Here is a 26212-nt window from a genome sequence, read left to right on the forward strand (position 1 = left end):
GCTTTTTGCTGAACAGCTGCACAATTCTTCCAAGTCGGTGTTTTTTCTCTTCATATTTTCTAGTTGATTTTCTTTCAGGCTCTCTCAGTTTTTTCTTTGGTGGCATCCAGGCAGTGTACTTACTAACCAGTAACTGAATTTACTAAAAGTGACAGAGTTCCTGTCCCATGCCTTTCAGTTTTTTTTCACAATGGGAGAGATGAAATTAAGCTGTTGATCAATGTGCAGCCAGGAAAGCCCTAACAGTGTTCACTTTCTTAAGGCTGCAAGTTGTTAATTACTAAAAACATTTATGTTGTTTTCACATTTGGGAGGGGAATGGAGACAACAACAGACAGCGGTCACTATAAGGGGAAACACAGGATCTAAACATGTACTTGGGCATGGTTAACCTTAATTTTAAATAAGTAATGCCTGTGGAAAAAGTCATCAATTTCAGGCAACTACTCAAAAATAAAGGGGTAAATTTCCTTTTTGGAAAGTATGCAGAGTTTTGCATTTTCTCTGTGAGTTAAAAGAGGACTTTTTTGAAAATGTATAGTTTCTTGTTTGAGTAATTTTATTAAAAACAAAAAGTCTGCGGAAATGCGACATTGGTTGAAAAAGAGATAAGAAGCAACTGCGTACAAAATCAGCCAGCCAATCATGAGTATGTGCATGTAAGCTGCAAGATGGAAACATATATTCAAAAGAAGTGTCATGGATAACATGTGCAAGTAATAACTTATCAGAATGGCTGTTTTAACAATATTAAAATGGAACGTAAATAGCCTTAGAGGTATAAACAATAAAGTAGACCACTAAATTGTATTATGAGATACAAGGTGGAAATAATAATGCTGTAAGAGATATGGATGGATAAAAATGAACTTGCAAATTTGACTAAAAAGTATTGCACGGTGGATATTCCACAAAATACCAAGAACAGAGAAAAAGGAAAGTAATAATACTGATTTTGTGAGTGGGGACTGAAGCTCCAATATTGACAGAAGAGGAAAAAAAGGAAAAGAATAATAGATTTGTGGTAGTAAGGGGTTAATGGCACAGGAAAACGATTATGTTAGTATGTATTTATATTACACCTAATAGCAGTAGTATGGATCTCAGGAGAATTTTGGAAAAAAGAAGCTTTCGGCTGTGATTACTTATGGGTGGGACTGAAACCCGATTTGCAATTGTAAAGATGCATCGGGGGGCATCCAGAAGGGAAAATTTAACAAAGAGTGGCTTTATGAGGACATGTATGAGAACATTTTGTACGGAAGATGTGACTTCAATAGAAGGATCTCAGACAGACTATATATTTTACTTATTTAACATTTGTTTACTGGAAAAGTCCAACTGGGACAGAGCCCATTTTCAGCGGAGGCCAGGGGAGAAATGCTCCAGACACGTGTCTTTGGAATGTGGGAGAAAACCGGAGCACCTGGAGGAAACCCACGCAAACACAGGGAGGACATGGAGACTCCACACAGAAGGCACCCCAACTGAACTAGAGAACCTCTTGCTGTGGTGGCAAGACTAACTGCTGCACCACTGCAACGTCCATATTATTCCCCAGCAATACAATAACAGGGCTAGACTGGACCAATTATATTTCACATGAGTGTGTGTATTAAACTGAAAGCTTTGAGACATATTAAATAAGTATATCAGGTTGTGCCTCCATAAAAACTAAGATGACTATACAGGATAATTAAGTAAAATGAGACACCTGTGCTTTCCTACTCATCTGTTGAAAAGAAAAGAATTTATGAAAAGGGTAGTGAATATGACCTGAAAGTTATGTGGGAAGACAATCTACTTCAGAAGGGACAGATGGGATGTGATAAAATGAAATGGATTTTAAAAACGTGGTAGAGAAATAGAAAATAGGTATGGAAAATACAATTATTTAAAGGGGCTGACAAAGGTTACATCACTGAAGAAAAAAAAGAAATCTTGCAGTAAAAAAACAGGAGTAACTAAGAGTGCTAAAGGGAAATAAGGAAGCATTTGGAAAATATACATATATTTAAGAAAAGGTTGCTGTTGAGCAACTATTTGTTTAGAACAAATGTACAGTGCAAAAGCTTTTAGATTCACTACTTAGGCAGCAGAAAGCAAAAAAAGATAGGAATCTATGATGCAGCAGCAGTAGTCAGACTTATCATATCGCACTACCTAAAGAACTTGCACAGCTGAATTTCACCTGCAGTTGGCAAAAAGTACACAAGCAACAAATAAAGTTAAATCTATGTAAGGCAATATGCAAATAACTTAATTTAAGTCTAGTGTGCACTGTTTTGTAGTGTTGAATCTGCTGGAAGGATATCCCCACTCCCACTCACTCACCCAACTCAAAGGCCTTTTACTGCTGAAGGTGAAGCTACATTAACACTTCAGGATATTTCACTCTTATCAGTGTAATATAGCCCTGGAAAGACATTGAAAAGCCCAAAACTATAAAATTAGATGCTGTAACTCGAGACAAGTATTTAGAGTTCAGACAACTTGTCTTTTGTATCCATGAACATTCTACCTCACTGATAGTTTTTGGTGGTAAACCATCTGGGGGGGGGGGGGTTCCTCGCTCCATCAGCTCTGCTCACTCCACTCTCCTGCCCTTCCCCCATATCCCAACCTCATCCAGCACCTCTACTCTTATCCTAAACAAACCATTCCCCCTCATTCCTATGAATCAATTACATACAACCCTACCTTGTCCACAACCACATTTCATGCACAACTTACTTTCTTTTCTTTAGCCAAACTTATCTGCTCTCCCTTTCATTCATCCCCTTGAATTCACATGCCTACTACTATACTTTTTTGCATCTTACTCTAGTCTATCATCACAATACAATCACCACCTCAAACTATTTTAAACTAACTCCAGGCTTACCACCTTCTCTTCTGCTATACACACAAACTAGCATTGCATCATAACTTTACTACTGACCAGTCACATCAACCCCACCCATCCCTATCACAAACTGCAAGGTAAAAAGTACAGTTTTGTACCTACCATAAATGTAGATGTTCGAAGATCCACATTGCTGCAGTCCTTACACTTGGGTAGTCCGCTGTCCTCGGTCGGCCCGAATATCAAAGTATAAGGCTGACGTCGGTCAAGGCGCATTAGACTGACATCAGGACGTCAGGGTACAAATGCGCATGACCGACGTCATATCCTCAGTCTTTTCTTGCCCCAGATGTCAGAAGACCCTAAAAAGAAAGGTCAAAACCAAAAGACAGCAAACAACAACCAACCACCCTTGCACTAATAATATGTACAATATATACAATATACACAATATTTACAACCCAACCCACACAACCGCCTCTAACTACAGAGGGGAAGGAGGGAGGGTAATTGGACTGCAGCAATGTGGATCTTGAACATCTACATTTATGGTAGGTACAAAACTGTACTATGTTCTTCATCTCACATTGCTGCAGTCCTTACACTTGGGTAGAATCCCAAAGCAGAGGAAAGGGAGGATGGCAAAACTATACAGAAGCAGGAGCTGCCAAAATGCCCTGTAAAATAGCAGTGGCAAAACCAGCCCTAGATTTAGAGTAAAGTGGAAGGTGATAATGCTTAGAGAAAGTATGCACTGAACTCCAAGTAGCTGCCTCCAAAATATCTTTAGTTGCCACCCCTTAAAAAGCTGTCGAAGTGGCAGTAGCCCTAGTGGAATGAGGCCTAATCCCAGCTGGAATCTCCTTGCCATGATGGGAATAACAGAAAGCAATGCAAAACCCAATCCACTTAGAAATAGTTTGTTTTGACACAGGCTTGCCCTGAGAACCCAAAGCAAATGAAACAAATAACTGCTGAGACTGCCTGAACCCTTCAGTTCTGTCCAAATAATATCGCAACTGCCTGTGTACATCTAAAGTATGCAAAACCTTTTCCCCTTTATTTTGGGGATTTGCATAAAAAGTAGGCAAATGAATAGTTTGGTTTAAAGCCACACTAGAAACCACTTTAGGCATAAAGGAAGGATTAGTACGTAAAGATACCCTATCCTTATGGAAAATTAAGAAAGGCTCAACCGCCATAAGGGCCTGCAACTCAGAAACCCTTCTTGCAGAGGTAATGGCCAACAAAAAAGCAGTCTTCCATGATAAAAATTTCAACTCGGTAGTAGCTGCAGGCTTAAAAGGTTGTAGAGTGAGTTTCTCCAACACAAAATTGAGATCCCAAGCAGGAGTAGGAGCTCTTCGTGGGGGTCTTATATTCTTTGCCCCTCTAAGAAATCGCTTGAACAAAGGATGAGAAAACAATGGTGGGTCACAATCATAGTGAGCCGAAATTGCTGCAGCATGAACCTTAATAGAAGAGAAGGACAAACCTTTGTCCAGTAACTCAGTAAGATATTGAAGAGCCACACTTAAATTAAGCTCAGAAACATCAAAATCCTTTGCTGCACTCCAAAATAAAAATCTCTTCCATTTATCTGCGTACACTTTCCTTGTACTAGGCCTTCTAGCTTCCAAAATAACATTCAAAACTTGCTGTGGAAGTGGAGGCCCACTATGGTTCAAAACAGAATATGCCAGGCTGTTAGGTGCAGAGAGTGAAGCTTGACATTGAGCAAATGACTGTCCTCCTGAGACAACAGGTGTGGAATCGAAGGCAAAGGCCATGGAGGCTCCGTACCAGGCTTCTCAGTAATGGGTACCAATGCTGTCGAGGCCAATCTGGAGCTATCAAAATCATCCTTGGCTTGTCCTGTCTGGCCTTTAGTAGTACCTTTGGGAGGAGAGGCAGAGGTGGAAAGGCATACACATGAAGATTGCTCCAATTGAAAGAAAGAGCATCCACTTTCCAAGCTGTGGGATGAAACCTTTTCGTGCAAAACTTTGGCAGCTGGTGGTTTAGTGGAGAAGCGAACAGATCTATGTCTGGAGTTCCCCATGACACTGTCAATTTCTGAAATACATGAGGATCCAATTTCCACTCGTGGGGATCCATAATTGCCTGCTCAACACATCTGCTAAGGAGTTCTGTGCTCCCGTCAGAAACCTTGCCTGAAGATTTAGCTGTAAACTGAGAGCAGTCTCCCACAAAATCATTGCTTGCCTGCATAGAGGATAAGAATGTGTTCCGCCTTGCTTGTTGATGTACCACATGACAGTTGTGTTGTCTGTTAGAATCAACACCTGCCCTGGAAGAAGTAAATCCTTGAAAGCTATTAATGCAAACTGGACTGCTAACATCTCTTTCAAGTTGATATGTAGATGTTGTAGTCTGGCAGGCCACTTGTCTTGTATCCACTTTCCATTCAGATGAGCTCCCCAAGCTTTGTCTGAGGCATCTGTCGTTAGAATCTGACTCGCCTCTGGCGGGTCACAGAGAGTCCCTTGTTTAGGTGACATTCCTGAGCCCACCACAACAATTCCTTTTGAATGCAAGGTATTATTTGAATGACAGTGTCCAAATCCTGGCAGTGCTGTGTCCATACATTTTTGAGATACCATTGTAGCTTCCTCATATGCAGTTTGGCATTGGGAAGCACCAGAATACAAGATGCCATGAACCCCAAGGCTTGAAGGACTGTCCTTGCAGTCAGCCTGGACTGATGAGACAATTGATGAAAGTAAAGGGAAAGATTCTTTTGTTTGTCCGGGGTCAAAAAGGCCATCTGGGCTGCTGTATTCAGTCTCACACCCAGAAAGCACATGTCCTGAGAGGGTACTAGACTGGACTTTATTTCGTTCACAGAATACCCCAGGCATCTTAGCACTGCTATCACATATTCCAAATGATGAAGAAGCTCGTCCCTTCCTTGAGCCAGAATCAGGCAATCGTCCAAATAAGGATAGATCTGTATTCCTTTTAACCTGAGGAAAGCTATCACTGGAGCCAGAACTTTCGTGAACACTCTGGGTGCAGTAGATAAGCCAAAGGGCAATGCAGAGAACTGATAATGAGAAGTCCCAGCTCGAAAACGCAGATACTTCCTGCAACTCAGTCTGATAGGAACATGAAGGTAAGCCTCCTTGAGATCCAAAGTTACCATCCAATGATCTTTGCCCAGCAGAGGTAAAAGCTGTTGTAACGTCAACATTTTGAACTTGGGAATGTCCAGATAAGTGTTGAGGATAGATAAATCCAAAATTGGTCTCCACGTGTTCCCTTTCTTTGGTACTAGGAACAGGCGAGAATAAAATCCTAAGCCCACTTCTGGCATAGGGACCGGCTGTATGGCCCCTATTTGGAGTAACAGAGAAATTTGCTTGTGAGCCTCTATTCTTTGCTGAGGAGGAACGTCTGGCATGCCTTTGAAAGGAGGCAAGGTATGGAAATAAAACCTGTAACCGTGGTGTATGATATCCAATACCCATCTGTCTTGGGTAATTAAACTCCAATTTTCTTTGAAAAGTGCCAACCTTCCTCCCAAAGATGCTGCCAGACGAGAAGGCTCTGGCAGCTGAAAGGGTAGGTCATTGGGTCTGTTTACGAAAGGACTGACCCCTGCCCTCACCCAAAGACTGTGCAGGTGAACTCCCTGTTCTAGGCCTGAAAGAGCCCTGAGCTCTGCCCCTACCACGTCTAGATCTACCCCTAGACTGGGAATCATAAGAAGGATACGTCCACCCCTTGGTAGGCCAATTTCTACTAAACTTCGGAGGCTGAACCTGCAAAAAATCTTTAACAGTCTGCATAGACTTAGCCTTGTCTTCCATTTTCTTTAAGACTGCCTCAACAGGAGAACCAAACAACACATCAGATTGTAAAGGAGCATCTAAAATCCTTGTCTTAACATGGTCAGATAAATTCTGATCCCTCAGCCAGGCGTGCCTGCGAAGAACTGACCCAGTGGCAGCCACCCTAGACGAGGCCTGTACAGCATCAAAACCACATTGCAAAGAATGCTTACCCACCTGTTCAGAAACATGTACTAAATCTTGTAACTCTTTACACTCAATACCCTTCCAGAGCATCTACCTTAGACTTCAATTGTGAAAGGAGATAGTTTTGGTATTTCAACATGTGAAACTGGCAATTCAAAGCCCTCATAGCTAGGGTGGAGGAAGTATAAACTTTCTTTCCCCATCTATCCAAAGCCCTGGCCTCTTTATCTGGAGGAACCGGATTTTTGACAACAGAAGCCTTAACACCCTTAGGCCCCTGACTAACAGTTTCTGGGTCTGCCCTAGGACTCTTAAAAGATACTTATGAGCTTCAGGCACCCTGTAATACCTGTCCGGTTTAACAGGAGCAGGAGGCAAAGAATCAGGATTAAGGGAAGCTTCTGCAAACACATCTTCCACAACATCCAGAACAGGAGGTATAGCCAAAGGCCTATGCTGGGGTAAAACAAAAATTCCCTAAGCCTTTTCCTGGAATCAGAGAAGTCCTGACCTTCCCACTTAAAATGCTCCCTCATGGAATGAAGAGTCTCTGAAAAGAAAAATCCTCAGGAGGAGAAGCAGAAGGAGTAGAATCATCCACATCAGAATCAGAATAAGGAGAATACTCCTGCAAGTCTTCAGCCGAAGACTCAGAAACATCCGAAGCCTGCTCAAAACTCCCTAGCTCAGGTTCCACCCTAGGTCTCTTATCAGGAGGGGGCAAAGAACCTCTAATCAAGGTAATCAAATCTTCTGCCATTTTAAGCATATGCTTCTTGGGCACAGATCCTGAAGAACTAGGGGTGACACCAACTGAAGCTAAACCTGGCCTGCCTCTGGGAGAAGCCTTGGAAACAGAAGGAGAGGGCCTAACCACCCTAGGAAGGGAGGGGAGCACAGTAACCTGAGAAGCCCCTTCAGCCTGACCTGCCTCCTGAGAGGCCACATCTTGCAATAACAAAGTCTCTCCCTGGGATTCCAGAGAAACCTCCGGCAGAACCATCGGCTCCACCAACACCTCTAAAGAACCGGCGTCCGGTACGGACGGCTCTTCAAGCCTAGGCTTAGCTGCTTTGTCCTTGCGCTTCTTCGAAGAAGCGGCCGGAGCATCCGGCGGCATTTTATAATTGCACCGCTTCCCAAAGACTAACCTGGCACAATCTAACCTTCTCTTTATAGTGCGCTTATTGAATCTAGCACAAGAGCGACACCCAACAACGTCGTGCTCAGGCCCTAAACAAGGAATACACAAAGTATGGTAATCTCTATGTGGTATCTGTTTCCCACAAGAAATACAGTTATTCACTTTTTCTGACATCCGGTAAACCACTGAGGCAAGAAAAAACTAAAATATTCCCCAACGGGTACTTAGCCAACTTTGACTCGGTCTGAAACTCCGAATTCGAAAAATTTCAGAACGCCGAACGGCACTTGCAACGCTGCTTCTGCATCGGACCATGCGGTAAAAAAGACTGAGGATATGACGTCGGTCATGCGCATTTGTACCCTGACGTCCTGATGTCAGTCTAATGCGCCTTGACCGACGTCAGCCTTATACTTTGATATTCGGGCCGACCGAGGACAGCGGACTACCCAAGTGTAAGGACTGCAGCAATGTGAGATGAAGAACATCACCTAACTGCATTATTGAAGCCCACTCTGAAGTCAAAACATTTCCTACCTTACCTTCAGCTGCACACATATCACATAAGTCTACTTACACAGGTACTACATTCAAACACACAAATTCCACTTTTACTATTGTTAAACTCACTATCACAGGTGACATGCTCCTCCTAACTTGCCCAGCCTTTTTACTCTTAATTCTCAGCCTCACTACAGCTATATCTTTGCATCCCCCCACACACCAATACACAACCTCCTCTAACACTCTCCACAATAAACAACACAGCTTCTCACATATCTCCTCCCAGCTTTTCCCCTATACCCTCTCATTCTACTCAAGCCACAAACTGACCTCCTATGAAACCACACTTAACACCAGTACTCTCACCTAGGAATAAAAAAACACTTCCCATGGTACGCATTCCTCATTACCTATCTACTCAAATGTGGAGACGTACATCCTAACCTTGCCCGCCCTCTAATCCTAACCACAAGAGTAACCCCAAAAATTTAAACATACTTACATTTAACCTTAGAAGTATATGTAATAAAACAGCCCCACTGCATGCCTGGAGTGATCAAAATAAACCTGACATACCAACCCTTACTGAAACATGGCTACATCCCAATGTAAAAGACTCAGAAATAATACCGCCAAACTTTGTAATAGCCGGAAAAGATAGATCTAAAAAAAAGGGGGGGGGATAGGACTTCTGTATCCCTCTACACTCAACATCACACCCTATACCAGTAATATAACCATCTTTTCCAATGCTGAGGTACTAATCTCCTTTTTGAATCTCAATATATCAAAAATAATTTGCATAATAGTAATATATATCCCACCAGGTAACAATATACCAGTGTTGGAAAATATTTTATCCTGGACATCCCAAACAATAAACCTTGAAACAATAATCTCAGGAGACATAGATACAGATTGGTAAACCATAGGTTTAGACCCCCCCCCCCACACAAATATTAAAAATCTGTCTAGTTTTTCTCAGCTTATCAATGCTCCAACAAGATATAGCAAAGATTTTGCCTACCAATCCACCTTAGACTGGATTCTAGTATCCCACCCTGGTAATTACCCCTCTTCTGGTACACTGCCTAGCTCCCTGAGCAATCATCTGCCAGCTTACTCCCTTAGAACAAACTCCCAACAACTAAGAGTACACACTATAAAATCAGTTAGGAACTCAATTTTTGTCAGCATAAATTCAACAATCTCCTACAGGAAACAGACTGGACACCCATTAAGCAACTACCCCTTAATTATGCTGTACTATACTTCCTTCACATGTTTAATACACCAGCTCCCATTTGTATGAAAAGAATCAAAAAGAACTCAGCACCACGGCTAAGGAATGTAAACACCTAATGAACAAAGGGACCTAAGTCTGGTCAACCTAGAAACGAAACAAAACAAAAATGAACAAAATCATGTTAATTTCAAAACACTACATAACAAAGTGACAAAACTAATCAACAGAGATAAGAAGTCATATTATTTCCAGCTTCAATTCCAGCATAAAATCATCCCCAGTGCATTTTGGCACTCCATATCTTCTCTACTTAACCCTGGAAGAAATGGAGAGCACACCCTATCACCTGATACCCCTCCATCACAAATAGCCGAAAACTTTAAAAAGCACTTCATAAAATCAATTTCAGACCTACTAACACCCCTAATGCTGGACACACCCACCCTTCAACCTATTCAGACACAGACCCCAGGCCATCAACTACTTCTAACCCTGTCATTACTAACCCCCATACTCAACAAAATGTCATACAAACCCCATTATCGTTTCAGCCCATACCCACTGACACCATTAAGAAATTGCTAGAAAAACTAAAACCCTGCTCTATTTCAGCTGACAATCTTCCTTCATACAACCTCAAACTGGCTGCTAACTCAGTTGCCTACCCAATCAGTATCCTTATAAATAGGTCTTTATCTGAATCAGAAGTACCTACCATATGGAAACAATCTCACATCACCCCCATCCACAAAGGAGGCAACTCTTTTGATCCATCCAATTTCCATCCTATATCCATTTTGTCACTCATATCCAAAATTCTCGAGAGAGGTATCCATCAGCAGGTAATGCAATATCTATTGCAAAACAATCTTTTAACCAAAACCCAACATGGCTTCTGACCTAGCCACAGTACAGTTACAGCCCTATTATATTTTACAGACACCATAAATAAGGCCAGAGATGCAGGATGCTATACAGCCTTAGTATTCTTGATCTCTCCAAGGCCTTTGACATAGTGTCTCACTTTTGAACACAATGTCTAATTTAGGCTTCTCACATAGCACAGTAAAATGGTTTCAGAGCTACCTCAAGGATCGTAAACAAGCAGTGAAATGGTCCAACAAACTCTCACCTTTTCTCCACAACCCTACTGGAGTCCCCCAAGGCTCCATCCTAGGACCCCTACTCTTCAGCATTTTCACAAACAACCCTCACACTGCCTCTCACCATGGGACCCTCATTCAATACACTGATGATTCCACCATAACCTGCACTGCTCAATCGCTACCAGAACTACTCTCAAAAACTCAACAGTCCTTTACAGCAGTTGAATCCTGGCTAAGAAATACCAAACTCTTTCTTAATCAAAGAAGACAAAACTAGCACTCTTTCATCCCAAAAATACCTCCCTTGTCACTGATCATTTCAGCATCCTTGCATCTGACAACACTGCCACAGAAATAGTGCAGGAAACCAAACTTCTAGGTGTTATCATTGACAAACTTTCATGTGACCCCCATATACAGCAAAATATATAGAAAACTCATCAAAAACTGGGACTCGTGTATAGAAACAAACATTTTTTTACTGCAGCAACAAAACCTTCCCTTGCAAAAACATTTTTTTATTTCCCTTTCTTCTTTATGGTGCCCCAGTCTTAACTAATTTACAAAATTCTACCCTGAGCAAGTTGGAACAGTGTTACAACAATGTTGCAAAGTTTGCCACAAACTCTAAATATCACACACACCACTATAAACCACTCACAGAATTAAACTAGCTTGAACTACCCAACAAACTTGCCTTTATTCAGCTATCCACCTTGCACAACCCTATTGTCAAGCCTACTGTCTGCCCTGCACTAGCCAATCTAGTCACACCTTACACACCAAATTGATCCCTATGATCAGAAGACAAAAATCTCTTGGCTATCTCAAAACCCACAAGAAAACCTGGTCACCCTCTGTATTCATACTCTGTCTCTATACATTGGAATTCACTACCTCTAGCTACCAGGTTTATGCCTGGCCAAACCCATTTCAAAGCCTCTTTAAAAAAATCATCTCAAAAATACATGGCTCTGCTCCTGCATAAAAAGCCTGCCTAATGCTCAGGTCTTCCTCTTCTCTCATATTTCAATCCCTCACAGACTGCAAGATCCAAAAGCTCTTCTAACTCCTTCTCAGGTTCTAGATCATATCCTTAAAGCTACTGTTCAGGCTTTATTGCTTCTATTCTTCTTAACTCTCTCTCACTACATGTCTGCATCACTAACTTTCTGGCTGCTATTTCTACATCATGTATGATGAGAGTTGACTATTATCGTCTGTAATGTTTTAACTTTATAGAATTGTTTAGCTGTGTAGTAATATATTACAACATCTTGTAGTAGTTTGTTCTCTCAGCTTATTTTTGTACAGTATTTCTAATGTAATCTTTATTGCATTGGTTTATACTGTGTTTGTATTGTACTGTATGTTGAGCTTTTCTCCCTGGGCCTCTGCTGAAAATGGGTTCTGTAGACCCAGTCAGATCACCCTGGTAAACAAATGTCAAAAAAAAAATAATAAAAATGAAAAATAACCAGAGACATTTCAGAAATTTGAAGATCATTTCTATAAAGCAGAGGAATGGGGAAACCAACAAAAGGCACAAGTGGAAATATTTATGAGAGACTTGGTTATGTGAAGGTTAAAAGAAGATAAGGTTCTACAACTGAAAGCCAAGACAGGAAGAGACAAAATATAAAAAGTGATGTATAGATCAACAGTGAAGTGTCTAGGAAAAGATATTTCATGTATAAATCTGGAAGTTAAGAGGAAGAAAGTGATAAAACATACGAAAGGCCTTCTTGAACATCATTTTAAAAGGGGGGGGGGTACCAGCATCTTGGAAGAAAACTGTGGCAGAGGTACTACTTAAAAGGGATAAAGATGCTTCATTTTTGGTTTTATATAGATTGATTTCAATCTTAAACCGTGATTAAAAAGTGTTTATGTCTATACCAGCTAAGAGAATGGCAAAAATGTTACCACAGTCGATAGCTATGGATCACTGTGGTTTTGTGGAGGGCAGACAAGCATCTGGCAACATTAAGAAAATAGTGAAGATCAGAGGGAAGCAGAGTGCAACACCACTGCTGCTACAGTCTTGATACAAAGAAAGCATGTGATAGAGTCAGCTGGGATTTTATGTGTGGGCCAATGGCAGCATTTGCGTTCCTTGACAGAATAATATGGTTAATAAGGAAATGCACAAAAGGTTGGAAGAAAGAATCAAGATGTATGTGTGGGGAATTCCCCTCTGACAAGCTCTGTTTGAACAAGAGAACTTATTTGTAATGTCCTATTTCCTTTTATTTACTTTACATTTATAGCTGTCAGCATAAAAAATGTGGGATTCACAAATGCAAACATGTCACTGGTATAGTAATCAAGAAAAATTAGTTTTGTATGCATATGACATTATTTTGTATTTGATCATAGGAGGTTACCAGGCTAATGGCCCTGAGGCCCTTACAAGCCTAGCCAAGAGTTTATCTCCCAAAAAAGAAACCTCAGTCAGCACCTGTCATCCCTGTCAATGAGGGACACAAGTGGAACCTCGAGACAAATTTGGGGTTTCCCATCCACTCAGCAAGGCTACGTTTGAAGAGGGTCAGTGAGGTACTCTGATGTGTATGAGAAGTATATTCAGGAGACAGGGCTCAGCCTCTGGGAGACAAACTTGTCTCTCCAGCAGGTTTTGTTGATGTCGCATATTAGATTTAGGCCTTTCGAGTGGGTAATGTACAATGAGTTAGACTTATGGATATGGAGCATATCCAGTAGGGCAGGGTCTGAAATTGCCTTGCAGGCGAGACACAGATCACCTCTGAGCAATCTGTATGATACTGAGTACAGTGATAGTGATTGGAGTCTGTCCACATAGGACAGGTGTTGAAGGCCATTGATTCTCTTTGTGAGGTATTTCTGTGGCCTTTCCATTTGGTGCAGGTGTCTGGAGAGGTACATACCAAACGGGGTATTATACTCAATCATACACCTAATGAGGGAGGAGTACAGAGAGGTAATAACCTCCTTTTTTCTGGATGCAATCCCTTTACTTATTAGATGAACCAAGTAAAAGGCTTTTCTGACTACTGCTGCCACATGACAGTCGAATGTGAGACTGTTGTCAACCTGAGTACCCAGATCTCTCACCACAGGTTGTGCGTTTAGGGGGCTGCCTTTAATGTGGTGATCAGCAGGGGCCATGTTGTTGCCGAATGGTATGATAATACATTTTTTTGCCATGACTTTAACACCAGGCATTTGTTGCGGTGAGACCCTCTTGCAGTATACGTTAACATCACTTGAGGAGTTGATGACAAAACCCAACTTACAGTCTTCCACAAACTTGGTCAGCCACAACCCTTTTGTCTTTGCCTGGACCTTTGAGAAGTAGATGCCAAACAGGACAGATCCCTGGGGAACACCACTAGTGACAGGTCTGTTGTCGGAGGTGAAGACACCTATTTTGACCTTGTGGGTACTATCAGTGAGCCAGTTGGCCACCCCAGCTGATAGGGATTTATGCCAAGTTGTGTTAGCTTTTTGATGATGCTTGAGTAGGGGATTTTGTCAAAGCCCTTGACCAAGTCAAATTAAGCTGTGTGCGCTGCCTTTCCCTCATCCAGTGCCTTGGTGACAGTCTCAAAGAAGTCAGCCAGGTTCAACAGGCAAGATCTCCCCTTTACAAATCCAAACTGGATGGGGTCAAGTCAAGTGCTTGGAGATTGCCTATGTCCTTGTTTATCAGATCCATAATACTACGCTCCATGGCTTTACAGATCAGACTTGTCAAGCTAATGGGGAGACAGTTCCCTGGGTCAGTAGTGGCACCTGTGCAAAGGGATGAAAATGGCAGTTCTCCACTCTGCTGGAATGAAGCCTGTACTTAAGCTGTGGCTGAATAGGATGCTCAATGGCGAACCTAGTTCTTGCTGGAAATGGTGCAGAATACAGTCTAGGATACTATCAGGTCCCATGGAAGCTGTGCTCTCTGCCTTGGATATGGCCTTTAACACTTGATCTATGGAGATGAAAGGTGTGGGACAAGAATCGTTATAACTCCAGAAGATGAAGCCTCTATTTGAGATGCAAGTACTTTATAACTGTTGAATCCAGAAAAGGATATTTTAAGCACTGTGAAACATTTTCAGGCATTTTCAAGTTTTCCTGGGATACAAGACTAATGAAAACAAAACAAAGACTTTGTAAACTATGTACCCAGGCATGAACTGGCTCACAATACCCATATCTATAGAGATATGACAGGGTGAAGTATTTAAGGGTATGGATGAAAAAGGATTCCTGTTATGGCAGCTAAGGATGTGTGAGAAGAGCCTAAACAAAAGATGATACAAAAATTGAGACGCAGGAATTTCTTGATTAGGTATATGGATAGCAAGACACAATCAGTGACGATGTTTTTAGTCCATGTGGTTTTATGTACAGGTCAGTTATATGTTTATCAACTAGAGAAGTTGTGGATGATAATAAAGAGTTGAAGGAATTTATCTGGGAGGGAAGAAGGCAAGAATTAAGTGGGATAAGTTGATTCTCTCCATATAATGAGGTAATTTAGGATTACTTTACTTGAATGCATACTTTAGAGCTGAACAGTGAAGGGTCATATACATAATACAACACCACAACAGAATGTTATAAATCAAACTGGTAATGGATGCGGAGGAAAAGGGAAGGGAGGTAGTTTGAGAATTAAGGAGAGAGGGAGTATGACTTTGAACGTAGGTCTTTAAGAAGAACAACTAAGCAGATTACTATACTCAAAGTAGCAGAAAGTACTTTAAGATCTAGGCCAATACAGGAATAGGGAAAAGATATTTTGCCAATATGAGTACTGCAAGTAGAAGTATACAAAATAGTAAGAACGGGTTGGAATTCACTGGAGAAATTTAGCAAAGGAACCAAGGTTTTGGGAGTAAATAACTATTGAAGGAAAAGTAAAAGTGTGGGATAATTCCAAGCAGAAGTGTGGAGTACATGTTAGAAACTGCCTTCCCCATCAGGGCTTGATACCAGCATACAGGCAAAGAGAAACAGACAAGTAAATGTTAAGCAAAGACCTGTAAAGGGCATTCACCTACCTGTGGAGGCAAAGAAGCAGAGTTTAGATGCTTACAAGCTCTCTCGATGGGATTCTAAATAACTGTCTTCAGAAAAGGGATAACCAAGGGCTCCACTGGCCTCTCCCTAAAAAGCTATTCCAGGGTATTCTGGATGAAAAGCCAGAGACAGGGTCTCAAAGCCACTCATAGTTATTCCCCATAATTCTGGGGGCCTCGTCAAAGTAGGGGTCACATGAAGGACAGCTGAATGGAGTGGACTGTCTCAAACAGATGACTTCAAGATTTTCAGACTTGCTGTAGAAACCAGAGTGCAACAAAGTACCATATTTTGACAATCTATGGGATTTCTTGTTAATGTGACACGGTGAGCATGTTAACCAAGGGCAGAGCAGGGGGGTGTTGTGCCAAGTCAGGCAAAAGCTTCAGATCAAGATCCTTAATTAGGTACTCCAACACTTGTGACTCAAGTTCCCACCGGACTTCTAAAATCTGTCTCATGCCTTGGTCCTGACACAAGCTCTTTGCTAACCATGCCCGAACAAACAGTCCTGAGTATCATTCCAGGAGGACAGTCTTCAACCTTGATTACTGCTGATCAGTGATGGATAAATAAAGAAACCAGTCCACATGATCAAGAGACTTGGCTATGAGATTCACCCAATCATCATAACCGTCATCAACTGATGTGGAGAGTGGGCTCCAGTCCTGGCTAGCCAAGGGCAAGCTCTTTATACGCACTGCTCCAGTTCCTGAACATCAGACTTACTTGAGGGACAGCTCTCAACCAACTTTCAGAGTCCATTATATACAATGATGCTTTAATTTATGCCTAGCTTGTGAGGACTACTCCCCAGTGACCTCTCCTTAATGAGCTCTCAATAACAGGCATTTTCTTGGTTATGAAGTAGGCAAATTCGCCCTTCCTCACCTTTGAACAGTCTAGCCGAATCTCTGGCCCTTGTGACAGTTTTCATTGGTTTGCTATTTTGACAAAGATTAAAAGCACTGCCAGCGTTTGGTTTTAGATACTAAGCAGGCAGCCACATGAATACTTAGCTAAGTTTCAAATGTGTAGAGATGAGAAAACATGTCTCTGATGATTGTCCCAAGGTTTGATATCTAAGCTGTGCAAGCACCAAAGAACGGGTGGCCTCTGAAGAAGCCAAAGCTTATGAAGGTAGTGAGCTGTGCCCGCCTGAATGGAGAATTTGAAAGAAGAGTCAACTCTGTCTAGTGAACAAAGGACTCGTATTAATTGGGGTCTTTGATTTAAATCTAAAAATGAAGCAACCTGTGTCCACATTGCTGCATCTCTTGTAGCTATAACCACTACCATTCCCGTGAAGGCAAGGAGGTGCAGGTGAGAAAAAAGGAACCACTGCAGACCACCCTGTTTACTAGGTGAAATAACCTCAACACCAGCAGATGGAAGACTGGTTTCTCTCAGTGGAACAGGCTTGTACCTTAGTCACCAGTGCTTGATGATATAAAACGTCCCAAAGACAATTCTATAACTTTTCACTATCTAATTTGCCTTTACACTTTCTTTAGCCCAACACTTAGTCTTGAAACTAAAGTTTTGACAAACAGGAGAAGAAACAAAAGACAAAGACGCAACTAGCTGGCTCTATCTGTTGCTGCTTCTCCCTTAAAACTTTTTTATTTAACCAAACACAAGTCTTTGAACTAGATATCTGACTTACAAAAGGAAAAACAGAAGATGAAGAAGAGGGAGGGTTAAGCAACTATTTTTTTATGTCTTAAAAATAGTAACAGATTCCTTTCTCTTGTAGCTTAAAGTTTTATTTATTTATTTATTTATTGTGGGGTGGGGTTAAATTTATCACAATGCAAACCAACTCCACTGCACTCAAGTTTTACCCAGATGACATACAAGACAAAGGTCTAACTACAGGTCAGGGTACTGAGGCAACCAATCAAAAAGCATGGCAATGGCTATGCCAACCCAAACAGATAGTTCATGGAGTCCCATCAAAGCACTGCCACCTTGTGGAGAGAAAGGAGATGCAACTTCAAGAAGGCTTCACGGACAGCAACTGTCTGCCTTGGTACTTCAGGTAAGCACCATGTAAGTGTAGAAGCATGCAGGCACAGTGGCTGCCCAACCAAATGTTGTACTATTTGAAGTAATAAAGAAACTTTGAATCCCTGCTAAATAACATATCTAATCCCCTGCTTCCACTTCCCTCTACCAGTATACTAGGACAGCATGGATGGGAGGACAAATGGGCCACAAGGGGAAGAAGGTGACTGCTGAGCGAATCAGGCTACAAACAATTAAAAGGGAAGAAACAGCACAACGCGCTAATTTATCAGGATCGTGACGCTACTTAAAAACAGCGAAAATACCTTTATGAGGAATTCCCTGTTCACAAAAGCAGTGGGTTATCCTTTTTTTTTGCTAATGATATCCCAAGAGGAAAGTGTACTCTGTGTACTAAACCACAAAAAAGAAGCTTGTGCTTACTTGCAAACCAGAAAAGCACATTCAATCACCTATTCACTTCAGGCAGCAAAGAATAATTGAGACAAGTCTGTGAAGCAGTTTTATTTACAGTTCTGCCCCTCTGACAGCCACTTAAGAATGCAGATGTGCTCCTAAGGACCTCATCTGGGCTGCTGAAAAAGATTAGGTTAGGGGAATGATGTCCAACCCAAGCTAAATTCCAGTCATATGAATTCTTGCAGCAATAATCCTAACTGTGCACACCAACACTCACGTATTTCTAATCAAAATCCAAGTTCACTATGTGATAGCCACCACAAGTAATGCCTCCAGTTCAATGACAGAAAACATATTATGTGATAGCCACCACAAGTAATGCCTCCAGTTCAATGACAGAAAACATATTCACACTTACCAGGTTTAAGACTTGAAACTCCTAGGGACTGAGCAGAATGAAGTGTCAGCCGAAGATTGGCATCCTGAATATATGCCATAGTGGTCAAGGGATAGAAATTTGCTTGAAGAGGTAGTTTTGCCAGTGTTCTCCTTGGCTGAATCTGCAACAAACCAGCAATGTGGCTTATTAATTAATTTGTGTTATTTCTTATTCATTTTGCATTAAAATAAAATAAAATTCAATTCTGCAAACCTTTTTTTCTTTCATTTTACTTTGGCTGACTGCAGTTTTAACAAGATAAAGCATATTTATTACAGAACTAAACAATGCTGAGTTGTAAGCCTCTACTGCTTTAGCACTACGCTGTACGTTAACATCTGGACAAGGGGTGATGTTTCATTATCAAATTCTACACATCTTTAGCTAGTTCGTATTCAAAAGGCATATGATCAAGACAGGAGCCCTTCATGTAAGCAGAACAAGCTGTAGTAGAAAAAAATGTGCAGATTTAGAAACAAGAAACAGAAAGCGTAATGATGGGTAAACAAACTGTATCCAAAAGAGAAGAAAGATGCAATGTGTGTGTTACAGCATACTTGGTAGCAAGACGCAGGAGGGCTGCTACTGAAGTACAACTAATATTTTGCGCATGCAAGTCTGGATCAAATACATGGAATGCATGGCTTAGGGACAGTGTAGAGAAAATGTAGTGAAAAGGCCATGTCCTAGTTCAAAAATAGATATAAATTATACTGCAAAAGTCACGTTACTGCTCACTAGGTAGGAAAGTGGTGCTTGGCACATTTCAGAACCATCAATACTATGCACGAAAACAACTTCAACAAAGTTTTAATGCCTGTTCAGACAATGCAATTGCTAACCTATGACTAACATTTACTTAACATACAAAACACGATAATACTTAAAACATTAAACAAGCAAACATTGTCAGCTAAAACCTACAACAGCCTAATTCTTCATACAAGAAAATTCACAATTCTAACTTCTCTGACTATTCCAATGAATTATGCCTCTACAAAAAAATTCCAAGTTTTCTCTTGAATCCTATCACTCAGACAATTCAATAGTCACTCCTCCAATGAAGAATTCTGTAAGAGGCTCTTTGGTGTACAGGAGTGGAGCTCGTTCTACAACCCAGGTAACTGGGGTTTGATTAGCAGCCCTGTCACTGGTGTAACCGGACAGTGAGGTGCAGCAGAGATGGGGTATGTACCACTTGCTTTACCAAACAGGTGGGAGGTTTTTTCAAGCAGTTTGAGGTGCATCGGGTATTGTAATCTCCCTAGTGGAAACCGGATAGATCTCTGCTCATGCTCCGAGAGAGGAAGGAACACGTGGAGGAAAAACCCTTTAGACAATTGAGGGAGACAGTCCACTATTCACCACTTCCCATCTTCTAGTTGTATGTGAATTTAGAGCAGAGAAGAAAATAAGAAAATGCAAACCACCCCTGATAAGCCCCTCTCAGGTGACCCTCATACTAGTGATGGGGAATGAATGAGCCAACTGGTTGAGAGGGATTAGATGGTTAACAGGAAAAAAATATGTGCACACGTAAATAGAAAAACTGGTACTTGTGAGAAACAAAACTGATAGCTGAGAATCCTAAAAAATTAAGAAAAAAGAACCATGCACAGTTGCAACTTCACAGTAATCAAGAACATATAATTTAAGTAGTGAAAACTTCTTTTTTATCTTATGAATATCTACCAAACAAAAAACACCAGACCCCAAAGAGCCACTCCAACCAATTTGACCTTCCATTTCCAACCAACCTATATCACAACTTAACATTACATATACATTTAATAAATTCAAAACTTCTTCTAACCTTTACAAACTCATAACTTTCTGTCACCCAAGGTTGCCCACTCCTAAGGCTCTGTAGACCTCCAAAACAACAAAGATGGCTGACCTATATTAAAACCCTTAAAATATTTTTCACTTAACTCCTATCTTCTTCCTGCTCATTTTTTTGTAATACTATTAACAATAAAAATAATAAAAAGGTCCCATTATATCCAACTGGCTCAGCTCAGTACTAACAAATATTTTACCTCACTATGCCTCATTAATGCTTGCAGTAAAAAAAAAAAAAAAATTTAACTTGACTTTTTCTTCATTACATGCTCTCGTGGCTCATCACTGAATGGCCTGGCAGCTTGCTAAGAGGATTAAGGAGCTGTTAACAAGCAGTTTCATGTGGTCCCATGGTGTAAGGTTCGATTCCCTCAGCCTCCACTGCCTAACTGTGTGATTCTGAGCAAGTCACTTAACCAGGCATCATTCCTGAGCGGAGTCTGAAAAAGGTGCATGTAGATCAGTGCTCTACTCTGGAAAAATAAATAAAAAGAAAAGATAAAATACAATAAATCATGGTTAGAAAAGATACACCCTCAATCTATAGTCTTTCTTCCCAAAGTGCATGAGTGTTCAATTACATGAAATCCACAGTTCCCAATGATACGCACAGTTTCATTCACACAGCAGCTGCCTGTCTCACTCGCCCCACCCACAAATAAAGACAAGTTTCAAAACCTACTTCTTAACATACTAAGAAATCAGCATCACTCTTTCAAAACATTAGAGTCGTGGGGGATTTCTACATTATAATGCCTGGAAAACCGATCTGTCCATGAAGACATTCTAACAGACCTAGGTTTAACACAACAAAAAAAAAAAAAAAAAAATGCCACAACCAACTTGAAATCCAAATAACCACTCCCTACTCAAATTTGTGATTACAGACATACCAAATCTTATAAACACAACACATTTTATCACACAGCATCAGTGACCACTAACTAATTAGCTTCCACCCATTTTATCACACAGCATCAGTGACCTCTAACTAACTACCAATAACCAGAAGAAAGGCAGGTGCCAAATATTCACTAATAACCAAAAAGAAAGCACCCAAATCCAGGAACTGTGACACGAACAGTTTAATCACAAGAATAACGCTGAAAATTCACAACACGTTTTCGTCCTTGACTTCATCAGATAATATCACTCTGGTGAACTCACCTTAAATATGTTGAACTAATTACAAATGGCCAATGACAAAACTGATCTAATCAAACAATTAAAAAACAATTAAAACACACACACACACATATATATATATATATATATATATAAATTTGTAATATTTACTAACACCACTGTGAAAATCATACCCAATAAATAAATATAAATATAAATAACTACATAAATATGTATAATATATATATAAATATGTATAAATAATTTATGTACCATTTCTAAAATCATGAAACATTATACTAAAAAAACATATATAATGTACATTTAAAATATACCCAGAATGGTAAAACAATACTATAATTTGGCAGACCTCAATTTTAAAACTGGCTTAAGTGAAATCATGTCATTAAGATCTGGTGTTCCATTGGCTTCTAATACAATTTGCCAGAATAATTCTCTATATTCTACTAATGTTTCCCATTTCCCACCTCTAGGGTCCACTGACACACTTTCTAACACAAAAAATCTAAATGTTGCTGATTTACATACACCAGTGTGTTTATACAATGCATTGTTTTCTTTTTTAGTCCTAATGTTATACAAATGCTCGTAGATTCTTTGCTTTAGCATCCTTTCACTTTTCCCTATGTAAAATGAGTTGCATTTTGTACAAGTAGCTAAATATATAATACCCTTAGTGTTACAATTAACACATGTTCCTAAAGTTAATTTCCTTTGTCTACTTGGTAAATATAGTGATTGTCCAACAGTGAGGTGTGTACAATAACTACACCTTCCACATTTGAATAACCCTACTTTCGTCCTAGTAACATTTTCAAACATTCTTTCATTTGTCCATCTCTCTAAAATGTTCTTAATATTAGTACCCCTCCTGTAAATGAATTTTAATTCTTTATCAAAAATGCAGTGCAAGTCAGATAGTCTAGAAAAATTATTCCATTCTCTATTAATAATTCTTTTAACTAATCCTGACTGGCCATCATAGGTTGTAGTAATGCCGGATTCGTATTCCACCTCACTATTTTCATTATTGGAATCTTGTCTAACACAGGTTCCACTCTTACCTACGAGCATTTGTATGACATTAGGACTAAAAAAGAAAACAATGCATTGTATAAACACACTGGTGTATGTAAATCAGCAACGTTTAGATTTTTTGCGTTAGAAAGTGTGTCAGTGGACCCTAGAGGTGGGAATTGGGAAACATTAGTAGAATATAGAGAATTATTCTGGCAAATTGTATTAGAAGCCAATAGAACACCAGGTCTTAATGACATGATTTCACTTAAGCCAGTTTTAAAATTGAGGTCTGCCAAATTATAGTATTGTTTTACCATTCTGGGTATATTTTAAATGTACATTATATATGTTTTTTTAGGATAATGTTTCATGATTTTAGAAATGGTACATAAATTATTTATACATATTTATATATATATTATACATATTTATGTAGTTATTTATATTTATTTATTGGGTATGATTTTCACAGTGGTGTTAGTAAATATTACAAATTTATATATATATATATATATATATATATATATATATATGTTTTAATTGTTTTTTAATTGTTTGATTAGATCAGTTTTGTCATTGGCCATTTGTAATTAGTTCAACATATTTAAGGTGAGTTCACCAGAGTGATATTATCTGATGAAGTCAAGGACGAAAACGTGTTGTGAATTTTCAGCGTTATTCTTGTGATTAAACTGCTTGTGTCACAGTTCCTGGATTTGGGTGCTTTCTTTTTGGTTACCTCTAACTAACTATCTTCCACCTACTGCACCAACAACTGCAACAAATGTCTCATCTCATCTAATCACCTTCAGGGTCAAGTATAAACCTGACATCTCCAAACTAAAAAATCAGCTTAACAGAGCAGACTAGATCTCAATCCTAAACTACCAAAATCCTAAGACATTTTCTTCTTTCCAGCACTCTCCTATAGTGTCACATTGTAAAGCTGACCATAATATTGCCTAAACACTAACACCTGTTCAGATCTTGGTTTAAAATGAATGATTTTTGGGATGAGCTTGTCCACGCTTAAATGTCTTAATCTTAATGTCAGGGATATCTGAGCACCAGGTAGATTTTTGAAATGCTATGGTTGTAAAGATCTTTACACAGACTTAATTTTTTGATCCCAAAGCAAATGTATCTCAATCTTAACTCCAGCTATTTCGGTACTAATGTTTTGGTCAGCCTCATTTCTTTGTCCTTTATGACAGTCACACAAAGCAAAAAAATGATTTCTTGGCTTATGAATGCATGACTGTGGTATAATTTATTAACTCTCCCCATTTCATTAACAGTTTTGTGGCATCCCTCCAACTCTAAATGGTATAACCACCCTCTTTAAGGATACTTGATCAAGACTCCCTACCTGTTTCTGGAACCCAGTTGAGTCAATTATCATTACTGTCATAACTTGAAAAACTCCACATTCCTATTCTCTCACCTCTTCTTGTTTTCCTTAAAAGCTAAACTGAATGGTCTGAGAAACTCATAGGTAACACTTTTACTGCTTTAAGTACACAAACCATTCATATTCAAACAATAGCTGATAACTCCAAGAAATCAAACAGGCATGCTCAGCTGACTCTGGGGTCTCATCTAGTCTGGACAAAGTTTTACATCTAGGAAAACAATAATTCTTTACTGGAGTAAGGCTCAAACCAAATAAGCATGTAAACACCCATAATACTATAATATTCTTTCAATATTTGCCGTGCACAGACGTGAAGCCTGCTTTCACATCATCTCAATCACTCACTACATCCCAAACAGCCACTAACAAAGTCAGACCGTCCTACAAAGATATTACTTCACATTAATGTCCTTACTTTCTGCTAAATAATACAAAAAAGAAAAATATATATTGTTGGAGTTACTTATAAGAACTATAAGAACTCCAAAATCTTTTGATTATTATATATCTTCCAAATGTGTCTGTGTTTTCATCTTTTATTAGACCACTCCCTGATAACATTTAAAGCTGTCTCTCTAACTAGAATACAACATAAGAAAAATGTCATTCTCTTGTACCAAAACTTTATTTTGTATGTTCTGACACAATGAGACTGGTCTTCTCTTCTGCAGAAACAGAGCTAATGGACTGCACTTTTTAATTTATACTGATGTTCAAGGTTCTTGTTAACATGATGGCCAAATCTTTCATATGAAAACGACTGATAATGCTAGCTGCCCTTGCAGGTCATTTTAATCCTAACCAATTCCCTGTTCAAAGGTGAGAATCAAATCCTGCACTCTATAACTGTGAGGTAAATACCTTAACCATTATACTGACACCCAACCCCTAAATAGTTTCATAGTTTCATAGTATAGTACTAGGCTATCTGCCCTGGGGCATTTGTAAGCCTAGCCATAGTGATGTGGTGTTTGCCACCCCATGAAATGGTACATAAATGTACAGAATTAATCTAGAATACTGTGCCTCTGTCTAGTAGTGACACAATGAAGGTCTCCTTATATAATAGAATTAGTTTACTGTGCCCCTGTCTAGCAGTGACACAGATGTGACCCCTGGGGTAAACTTACGATCTCCCATCCACTCATCAAGATTTCTCTTGAAGAGAGTCAGTGAGGGGCTCTGCCTAATATGAACTGGGATCCTGTTCCAAAGCACGGGAAGCCTCTGGGTTATGAATCTATCCCTCCAGCATGTCCTATTCATACTTGTGCCGAGATTTAAGTCTTTAGCTCTCGTGGTCCTGATGGATTTGGATTTTTTGAGGTGGAGCATGTCCATCAGATCCTGATTGGACATGGCCTTGTACGTTAGGCAGAGATCACCTCTGAGCAGGAGGTATGCTACTGAATAGAGCTGAAGTTTCTTTAGTCTGGCAGAATAAGACATATGTTGGAGACCCTTGATCCTTTTGGTGAGGTACTTTTGTGGTCTCTCCAGCTGTTGCAAATGCCGGGTGAGGTACATACCAAATGGGGCATTGTACTCAATCATGGGTCTGATGAGGGAGGAATATAGGGGTACAATGACATCCTTGGATCTGGATGTGAATCCCTTCATGATGAGGTGTGCAAGGTAGAATGTTTTTCTAACCACTTTGGCAATGTGGGTGTCAAATGAGAGGTCACTGCCTACTTGGGTCCCTAGGTCTCAGATTACTTTTTCTGTACTCAGTGGGTTGCTGTCTATGTGATAATTTGTGGGTACTTTGTTTTTTCCAAAAGGGATGACTATACATTTTTTGGCATTTAGTTTAAGGTCGTGACTACGGCACCAGTTGTCCGTTTCAGTGAGGCCTTTTTGTAGGATGTGTGTGTCTGCTGGTGTATCGACTATGGCGCCTAGTTTGCAGTCATCTGCGAACTTTGTCAGCCACAGCCCTCCCATGTTTGCTTTAACATCTGAGAAATAAATGCCGAACAAGAGGGGTCCCAGGACAGATCCCTGTGGGACA

The 26212-nt window shown here is 40.0% G+C and overlaps 1 protein-coding gene across 1 annotated transcript in view; it reads right to left on the reverse strand.

The window, feature by feature from the left end:
- Positions 1-26212, reverse strand: part of MAN2A1 (mannosidase alpha class 2A member 1) — a gene marked incomplete in the record, with an annotated part of 1886421 nt that overhangs the window by 417875 nt on the left and 1442334 nt on the right. The window contains 1 exon segment of the mRNA XM_044064270.1: positions 18756-18897. Coding sequence (XP_043920205.1) covers positions 18756-18897 — 142 coding nt within the window.

This window comes from Protopterus annectens, chromosome 2.part2, assembly GCF_019279795.1.
Source record: "Protopterus annectens isolate FY-2018-M chromosome 2.part2, PAN1.0, whole genome shotgun sequence".
Classification (NCBI taxonomy): Eukaryota; Metazoa; Chordata; order Ceratodontiformes; family Protopteridae; genus Protopterus; species Protopterus annectens.